This window comes from Dictyostelium purpureum (genome assembly GCF_000190715.1).
Source record: "Dictyostelium purpureum unplaced genomic scaffold DICPUscaffold_646, whole genome shotgun sequence".
NCBI classification, from domain to species: Eukaryota; Evosea; class Eumycetozoa; order Dictyosteliales; family Dictyosteliaceae; genus Dictyostelium; species Dictyostelium purpureum.
Genome location: NW_003519979.1, coordinates 323 through 10,162, shown reverse-complemented (window position 1 = coordinate 10,162; position 9,840 = coordinate 323). Strand labels below are relative to the sequence as shown.

General features: G+C 23.3%; 4 protein-coding genes across 4 annotated transcripts; 1 reads left to right on the top strand and 3 right to left on the bottom strand.

Moving 5' to 3' along the window:
- Window positions 1-3,189: 3,189 nt before the first annotated feature.
- Window positions 3,190-4,167, bottom strand: DICPUDRAFT_159924 (uncharacterized protein; the record flags this gene model as incomplete). The annotated part of the gene is made up of 2 exons (XM_003294801.1): window positions 3,190-3,336; window positions 4,069-4,167. 2 exons carry the CDS (start codon window positions 4,165-4,167, stop codon window positions 3,190-3,192), a joined length of 246 nt encoding a protein of 81 aa, XP_003294849.1.
- Window positions 4,168-6,192: 2,025 nt separating this feature from the next.
- On the top strand, window positions 6,193-6,790 carry DICPUDRAFT_159921 (uncharacterized protein; the record flags this gene model as incomplete). The annotated part of the gene is made up of 2 exons (XM_003294802.1): window positions 6,193-6,494; window positions 6,577-6,790. 2 exons carry the CDS (start codon window positions 6,193-6,195, stop codon window positions 6,788-6,790), a joined length of 516 nt encoding a protein of 171 aa, XP_003294850.1.
- Window positions 6,791-6,991: 201 nt separating this feature from the next.
- Window positions 6,992-7,380, bottom strand: DICPUDRAFT_85297 (uncharacterized protein; the record flags this gene model as incomplete). Its single annotated transcript, XM_003294800.1, has 2 exons — window positions 6,992-7,144; window positions 7,222-7,380. 2 exons carry the CDS (start codon window positions 7,378-7,380, stop codon window positions 6,992-6,994), a joined length of 312 nt encoding a protein of 103 aa, XP_003294848.1.
- A 456-nt stretch (window positions 7,381-7,836) lies between these two features.
- Window positions 7,837-9,273, bottom strand: DICPUDRAFT_159919 (uncharacterized protein; the record flags this gene model as incomplete). Its single annotated transcript, XM_003294799.1, has 3 exons — window positions 7,837-8,281; window positions 8,356-8,484; window positions 8,561-9,273. The coding sequence occupies 3 exons, from the start codon at window positions 9,271-9,273 to the stop codon at window positions 7,837-7,839; spliced, it is 1,287 nt and encodes a 428-aa protein (XP_003294847.1).
- Between the last annotated feature and the right edge of the window lie 567 nt (window positions 9,274-9,840).

The following is a 9,840-nucleotide window of genomic DNA, read 5'->3' as shown; positions in this document are numbered from 1 at the left end:
CCCACTACCCTAATTTATTTTTTTTTTTTAAAAGGGACTAACCTCATTTTGTTTTTTATGAACACAAGACCACTGGCCCACATTTTTATTTTTTTTTTTTTTTCTTTTAAAAGTGAAGATAATAAAAAGCAATGCTTTTAATTAATCAGTAAAATTTTATTTAATGTTGGACCACTTGGCTATCATTACTCCCCCCACATGACACTAAATCTGTGATAGAATCACCGGGAAGATAATAACTTTGAAAGTTTAATGTGGGGAAATCCGAGAATCGAACTCAGGACGCTACCACCCAAAGGTAGCATTATACCACTTAACTAATTTCCCTTAATACTGGTAATAATGTAATGAATCAATAGTTTATCTTTAGGGTGATTATATTTAATCACGTCAACATGATGTCATACCAACCACGTCAACATTATAGCCACGTCAATATTAACCACCTCAGTATATAAGCAAAAAAGTATTTAAACTCAAAAGAATATAATTTTATAGTCAGTTATTTTAGAGTCGTTTTAGAGTTAAGTTTAGAGTTATTATAGAGATAATTTTATAGATAGTTTATAGATATATATAAGTAATAAAGATAATTAATAAATAAAGTATATTTTAGTGTTATTCGCATTCTCATAATTGTTTTAAGTGTTTTTAAGTAATTTAAGTGTTTTAGTGTTTATTATTTAGTTAGTGTTAATATATTTTGTTGCGTCTCCATAAGTGTTTATTTTAGAGTTTATTATATTTTCGTTAAGTATTTTATTTGTGTAACTTAGTCATAATCATATACCTTTTCATTACAATAATGTAATGAAATGACCCCCCTATTAAGTTAATAAAGAAATATAGTAAAGAAACCTTTATTTAAGTATTTTAGTTATTTATATTATTTATTGTTATTGTTATTATAAGTTAAAAGATGATAATAATGTTAAATAAAGAACTATTACTGAAGTATTTATAGTGTCATAAACAAGTTGACATGAATGTATATATATGTTAAACGTGTGACATTTTCAACTAAATATATTATTTATGGAAGTTTATTACTATTTTAAGAGTTATTTATTATAAAACTAATTATTACTATTTTAAGAGATATTATTATAAAACTAATTATTACTATTTTAAGAATATTATTATAAAATTAATTATTGCTATTTTAGGATTGTTAATAATAAAAATCACCTTAAAGATGTTGATACTGTTTCATTACAATAATCAAAAATGTACTCTATTTTACCAAGAAAAATAGTAATGAGCTCTTCCAAATATTAGATTGGGCTTAACAATTGCAGAAAATGAAAAAAACTCAATTGACAAAAAAAAATTAAAAAATGATCAAGAACAACAATCAAAGAGAGAAACCACCATTGCCATTGAAGAAATAGATCTCATAGTGAGTAAAAGCTATTAGAGATAAGTTTAATGAAGCAAATAAGCCATTGGAGGAACCAATAATCATATTAGCAACATTAAACATCTTACAACCACAACCTGTAGAGATTATCAAACCTAAAGCTATTATAAAATTTTTTTTTTAGTTATTTACTTTTTTTTTTTTTTTTGAGGTTCTTTTTTGTTAGTTTGTATGTCTAATTTCAATAGCCCTTTTATGAGTCATAGGTTATTCTCCGCGACTCTATCTTCTATAATTTCAATATGGTCTTCTCCTGGTTTCAATACTTCTTTCTTCTTTCTTGCTGAATCGATTTTCCTTGGAGCAAGTGTTGATTTGGTTAAAATAAATTTATTATTTAAATAAATTAATAAAAGTCGTTTAACCTTTGCACCATTCTTATTGAAGGTAAAATTAATGTAAGGTACTAAGATCAAATAATTAAATAAAATAAAATTTATATGAAATGTTTTTGTTTTTATAAAATTCAAAAACTAAAAAGTTTTTATTATTTTTTATTTTTTTATTTTTAAAAAATTTATTTTTTTAAAAATTTTATTTTTTTTAAAACTTCTTTTTTGATAAATTAAAATTGCTGATTATTATTGATTAATGTTTATTATTATTATTGAGTAATTGTAATGTATTCATATGCATATTAGAATTTAATGAATATTACAGTTATATAATTATATCTCAACTAAATAATATTTTTATATTTTCCTTTATTTTAAATAATTTATTATTTAAAATTAAAAATTAAAAATAAAATAAAAATAAAAATAAAAAAATATATAATTTTATTTAAAAAATATATAATTCTATTTAAAAAATATATAATTTTATTTTACTAAAAGTTTTCGGTTATAGTTTTCACAAACAAATAATTGTATATTTATTTGATTATTAGAGTTATTTATCTATAACTAAAGTAGCTCCATCTACATTACATTACATAATTTTTTATTTTTTTTTTTTATTTTTAAAAAAGTGAAGATAATTAAAAGCAAATGCTTTAAATTAATCAGTAAAATTTTATTTAATGTTTTTTATAAAGTTTTTAAAGAAAATATTCTAAACAATTGATATTTGGTAATGATTTGATGCTGATGAAGTATGCTCTTGCTATTCTTCTTTTGAGTTTTCTATATTTTTTTTTTTTTTAAAAGTGAAGATAATAAAAAGCAAATGCTTTTAATTAATCAGTAAAATTTTATTTAATGTTTTTTTATAAAGTATTTAAAGAAAATATTCTAAACTGTTGATATTTGGTAAAGATTTGATGCTGATGAAGTATGCTCTTGCTATTTTTCTTTTGAATTTTCTATATTCTTCATTGATGTTGCTAATTGTTTGTGGTTGTTTAGCGTGTCTTTCCTTGATGTTTTTTAAACCTTTTAAGTATTCTAAAGTAGCTAGTTTAGTCCATTTTGAGGTTAGATTCTTATAATCGAGTTCTTTTATTGTATTTTCTTGATCGTCATATAATTTTTTACATAACCAAATCCAAACATGAGGAAATACCAGGGCTATGGCATTTCTATAAGCGAAACATCTAGTTAAGTCGAAATCTATTGCTTTATAGTTCCATTGGAAGTGTGATTTGTGGAATCTGGTGTTGTTGTAATCCATATTTATTTCTCCATCGGATTTGCGACCTTCTGGGATTTTGTATGTAATATTTTCTATTGATATATTCCTTCTTGATCTTGTTATGTCCAGTGACCAATTGAGGCCCCTTCCCGAAGTAATGAATATAAATGATTTTAGTTTATTGAAGTTGATGAATTTCAGAGTTTTTTTACATTTGAAAAATAGATGACCATATGGATCATTATTAAGATTTTCATTACATAGTCTACATGGTTTGTTGTGAATGAAGTTGATGGGTAAGCATCTTGCTTGGAATTTGAATAGAGTGTTTCTTGATTTTGGATCTTTAATATTAAGTATATTATTGAATAGGTTGATATAGCTATAACCTGTAAGTTGAAGACATTGTTGGAATTCTGTTTTGGGTGTAAAGCTGTTGAGATTGTTTATTTCCGAATACCATTCTGCTAAAGAAAGAGGTTTGCCGTCTTTATTTTTAATGGATTTCAACCCGTCTAGTAGTCCTTTTTTAACTTTTATTTGTATCCAATCATTGTAGTTTTTAAATAGGTAATCTGAAGTTATTGTTTTGGTTGATATTTGATGTTTCCAACTGTGTTGATATTCTGATTCTATTTTGTTAGTTTCAATTTTATTGATTATTTGATTTATCATCCATAATCTTTAAATATTCACTCACCCCAAATATCCAACTCAATAACAATAGTAAACGAACTTAACTCAAACCAACAACATGTTTTAAAATCTTACCCAGGATCTTTAATAAGTGTTACTAATAGAGGAAACGGAATCGGCATACTAAACCATAACAACAAAACAATACAACTCAAAGAAATTTTCACAATTCCCGGTCGAGCCATCATTGCAGATATTATCACCACCTTTTCAAGCACCAGAATTCTAGCAATATATGCCCCCGCAAAACCAGAAGAACGTAAATTATTTGCAGTTTACATCAACGACCACTATAACAAATACTACAACAATGATAATCCAGAAAATAAAATAGATATTATAGCAGGCGACTTCAACTGTCTTGACATAAACGACCTTACACTTCCACAAACAAATACACAAATCTTATCATATGATCTTATAGTGGAACGAAAATTTATATCAACACCAGATGATTTAGCAACAGTAATAGAATCCATTAAAATAAATAACAGACTAACTGATACAGACCCAAAGAAATTACCAACTTTCAAAAGGAAAATAAAAACAGATTTAGGTGACAGAGTTTTCTATATTCTTCATTGATGTAAACACTACATAATGATCTTAGTTCATTACATTGGTGGTTAGCATTTAACACATAAATTTACCTGATAACCGGGAAGATATTTCCATAAAAATCAAAATTGAAGTGGGGAAATCCGAGAATCGAACTCAGGACGCTACCACCCAAAGGTAGCATTATACCACTTAACTAATTTCCCAATATTCTGATAATTGATAATAAATAGATTTCATGATAGTAAAACAACTAAAAAAAAATTAAAATTCAATACCAAAAAAAAAATTAATCAACAAAAATTAAATAACAAAAATTAAATAACAAAAATTAAATAATCAAAATTAAATTTCTAAAAATTCTTTTAAAAAAAAATTAATAAAAGTCGTGTTAACCTTTGCACCATTCTTATTGAAAGGGTAAGTAAAAAATTGGTGGTTAGCAATTAATACAAAAAAGATAGTAAGAGGGATTGTTGTTGAAAGCATTGAAAAAAAAAACTCGAATCACAATGCCCGTTCTGTCCAGACAAAGAATCATTAGAACATATTCTTCAAGTGTCCATAAACCGGTACAAGATATAAATCAAATTTTAAAAGACGCAAAGTACGATCCTGTAGTATGGGACGAACACCTATTTTCCAAACTGGATAAACTATTCCTAGCAATTTTATTAGCAACAGTTTTCGGAAATATATGTAGAGAAGAAACAAAAAAAACCATGAACATTTCACCCTATGAAATAACGTATGAAAGTACTCAAGAGATTCAAAAATATTAACAGAATATATAAGAAACTTCAACACCAAGATCCAGCTAAATATATTATGGAATTATTCAAAACGATAATAATCAATTATATCTAATTGGAAAAAAAAAAAATTTTAAAAAATTATAAATTTTTTTATTTTAATTTTTAGCAAATAAACCAATATATTGTAATATTATTTATTTTAGGTGCTCTAATATAAATATTGAATAGGACATTTAATTCAATAATTATCATTCCATCTTATTAAAGTTGGGGGTATACATATTTATTCAAGGAGCTGTATTAACTTGCTCCATTTAAATTCTAGTTAAGGCAAAAATCCATGGTTAATGATTAAAACAAAAAAATCAACAAATATATGTTTAACAACAAGTTTATAGTACATTTGGGTTGAACTACAATGAATAAAACCAATTGATAAATAGATGTTAAAAAAAAAACAACATAATTTAAAGTATTATTTGGTAATTATGAAGTTGGTAAAATATGTATTTGCAAAAGATTTAGTAGCTGGAATCAATATATATTTGATGATTTATATATACCAATGTATCGCTTTCCTAAATCAAATAAAGAATTTAATATTGACAATAAAAAAATTAAATTTGGTTAATACATAAACCCAAATTCAGGCTTTAATATAAAAAAGAGAAACAAATTAAATTTTAAAGATTAAAATGGTGCAATTTTAGTATATTCAATTACCAATCCAGAATCATTTGAAAGTATAAAAAAGGAACGGTTTAAAATAGTTTTTGAAAGTTTTGAAATAGATTAGAATTTAGTTTAGAAGAATGATTTAAACCTGTAATAATGCACAAGTAGCATTTAATGAAATGGCAAATCAAATATTTAAAAACTATTTAAAATATAAAGGACCAACCCAATTTGAAATTTCAAAATTACCACCAACAACCCAACTTAATAATAATAATAAATCATGAATAATAATTTAAATAAAAAAAAAATAAAAAAAAATTCCAAAATATATCTCTTCTATTTTATTTTATTTCTATTATTTTATAAATATAAATAATAGATAGAAATAAAAAAAATAGATTTTGGGAAAATTTTTCGGTTTTTTTTATAAAAAATTTTATTTTTTTTTTTTTATTTTTTATATATTATTTTTTTCAAATATACAATAAAAATTTAGTAAATAAAAAAAGATAGATGAGCCACGCACGTAAACATGTCACAAATAAATCCTTAAATTCATCACTTACTCTTGAACAAGATCAAAGTATAGTTAAAGTTGTTGATATTAGAGGCGGTAATGTTATCGAAGTGCAATATGCAAATGAATCTAAAGTTTTAGCAATTTTACCACAAAAATTCAATAAAGTTCTTTGGATCAAAAAAGGAAACTATGCAATTGTAGATAAAGAAGATGAATCTTCAAAGCAAGTTAGATGTGTTGTTTCTCATATCTTATCTAAAGAAAATATTAAAGGTTTAGTTAAATCAAATGAATGGTAAAAATTAATATAAATAATAAATATAAAAAATAAAATAAAAAAAAAACTCCAAATCTAACATTAATTTTTTACTATTTAGGCCTAAAGAATTTGAATTAGAAGATAAAAATCAAAGACAAAATAATAATATTGTCAATAGACAAATTTTAATGAATGATGGTGATAGTGACGAAGATAATTTTGATGATTTAGGTATGGGTAATCCAAATCGTAAAAAATATGGTTATGTAGATAGTGATGAAGAAGAAGTTTGTAGTGATGAAGAAGAAGAAGAGGAAGAAGAAGAAAATTAAATAAAGTTTTTTTTTTAAATATTAAATCAATAAAAAAGAAAAAAAAATTTCATATGTAAAAAATTTTAAAATGAGAGATTTTTTATTTTTTTTTTATTGTCATGATAATTTTATTATACATTTTTTTTTTTTTTTATAAATTATTTATTATTTGTTGCTCTTTTTTTATATCATTATTATATATTAAACAATATAATCAACTTATTTTTTTAATTGGTTAAGTTCTTTTTGGATGGCGGCTAATTGATTTTCAAGCTCTTTGATTTTGGCAGCATTTGGATTTGAGGTTTCTTTTGGAGCTTTAGCTTGGGATTGACTTTGGGTTTGCTTTTGTTGTTTTTCTTGTCTTTCTTTCTATATTTTTATAAAAATTAAAATATTAATATAAAAAAAAAAATAAAAAAAAAAAAATTTTAAAAACTAATGCATACTTGGAGTCTTAAATCATTTCTTTCTTTTTCTTTGACATATTGGTTTTCAAAAGCTTCTTCTCTTTCTCTAATATCATTGTTACTTCTAAGGACGTATGGTTGTGAACGAGCAACAACTGAGGTACGGGCTAATCTGGCTAATTTGGTTGAAACTGACATTATTATTATTTGTTTTAAATATATATAAATTAATTATTGATGTGAACTTGTTTGGATTGGGGTAAAAAAATAATTTTTTTTTTTTTACGCAGAGAAAAAAAATTGTTTTTTTTTTTAAAATAAAAAATTATTATGCAAAAAAAATAATAAAAAAAAATTAATTTTATTTTAATTTTCAAAAAAAAAAAGAAAAAAAAATAGATATTTTTAAAGTTACCCAACCATATTTATGTGAATATTCATCAATATTGTTTTTATTAAAATGATTTAATAATCATTACAATGAACTTTATTATTATTTTTTTCAAAGAATACCATTTTCAATCATAATTATTTTTGATTAAAAATAAAAAATGAAAAGAATATTATAATTTTTTTTTATTATTATTATTTTTGATGAAAGTAGTAATTTTATTTTTATTTTGTTATTTTTATTTTGTTGTTTATTTTGCTTTTTTATTCTTCAACAAGATCTTCTAATTCTTCATCCTTATCGGAAATTTCGTGAACACCTTCTTCTTTTAATTCAATATCAATATTGTTTGTATTTATATTTGAGTCGGATTCGTCATCATCTTTGGTTCCGGTTTGATCTAATGGTAATAGTTCATCAGCCTTACATTTGGTACATAAACAAGTGAATAAATAACCTTCTAAAAGTTTTTCTCTTCTCTTATTAAGTGGTGCAGAGGTATCGATATAGGAGATGGTTAATTCTTCGCCTTCTTTAACATTCTTTAATAAAGTACATTCAACCTCTAAAGTATTATTAACAACCCAATAATTTACATTTGGATCACAAGAGTGATTGAAAAATGAATTTCTAACATAAACACCGCAACCTCTTGATTCACCTGAGGTACCATCTCTTGGTCTTCCTTGTATATAAAATGCATTACATCTATAATATAGCGAAATTAAAAATTTATATTAATTAAAGTGTTGCACAATAATATCAATAATAACTATATTTACCTATTTCTTAATAAAATATTTAATAATTCATCTTCGTCTTCTTCTTTATCAATTTTAGCAGCTAATTTAACAATATATTTACAAATCCAATAAGAAAGACTTTCTTTAAGTGATTCATTATAATTTTCTCTAAAAAAAAATAAAAAAATAAAAAATCAGTATATATTTTTTATAAAACTATATATGGTTGAGTATAGATACTTACACATTTGAAACCAAATCAGCATAGTCATTATATCTTAAACCATTATCTTGAGGTATTAACGATGAGGGATTTTTATATTGATTGTATGTATTTATTTTTGAAATTTCAGATTCATCAACACCAGCAGAAGAGTTTATTGATTCTTCAAGCCATTTTCTTGAGAGAGTTCTAACTAAAAGTTTGATTTCTGATAAAAGGAATGGAGAGTATTCTTCGGTATCTAATTCTTTAAAGATTTGACATTCGAAACGATGTTGGTTGTAATCTATATATTTACAATGAATTGAACAATATCCTACACGGTTACATCCTTCGCACATATAAAAATCTGTTGGTAAAATCTGTTGATTTAATGGGACTTCTAAAAAACAATGTTGACATACGATATCACATGCTGCATGATCTACAGCCCATGTATATGGGAGATCTCTTAAAATTACAGTTTGCTCTTCTATATCCTTGGTGGCTACTAAATAACGTCCATTGACTGGATGTTTATAAACTTCAATTGGCCATTCTGTGTGCCAAAGTTTATAGTCGATTGGTAATTGAACTCTTTTTGGCTTCTTTGGCTTTTTACTCTTCTTTAAATTAGCTTTATTTAACCTAACCTTTTTTTCTTGTTGTTGCTGTTGTTCCTCTTCTTCTTCATTTCCATTTAAATTGGTTGATTTCTTTTCATCAATAATTTCACTAGTTTCACCTTTATTCATTTTTTTTTTTTTTAATTTAAATAAATATATTATATATTATTACTTGAGTATTGTAATTATATTATTATTATTATTATTATTAGTTATTACTATTATAATATTATTATATTGTTGTTAAAAATAAAAAAAAAGTAATAGGAGGTTATTTTAAAAATATAAAAAAAAAAAAAATTAAAATTTTATTTTTAAAAAAAATTAAAATATTTTTTTTAAAAAATTAGAAAAATAAAATAATAATTTAAAGTAATACAATATAAATATAAATATTAATTATTGTAATTACAGCTATATATATATATAGAAAATAAATAAAAATAGTTCCACAAGATAAAAAAAATTTTAAAAAAAAATCAAAAAATAATATTATTATTTCTTTTTTAAAAAATTTTTTTAAAAAAAATTAAAAAATAAAAAAAAAAAAATTAGTCACATAATTAGAGCCATTCCAAATTAATTTTTTTTATTATTTTTCATTTTTAAATTTTCTTCCAAAAAATTAATAAAAGCATCATATAAATATATATTTATCTCAAGAAAAATCGTACTTCAAGTTTTTTTTTTAAAAAA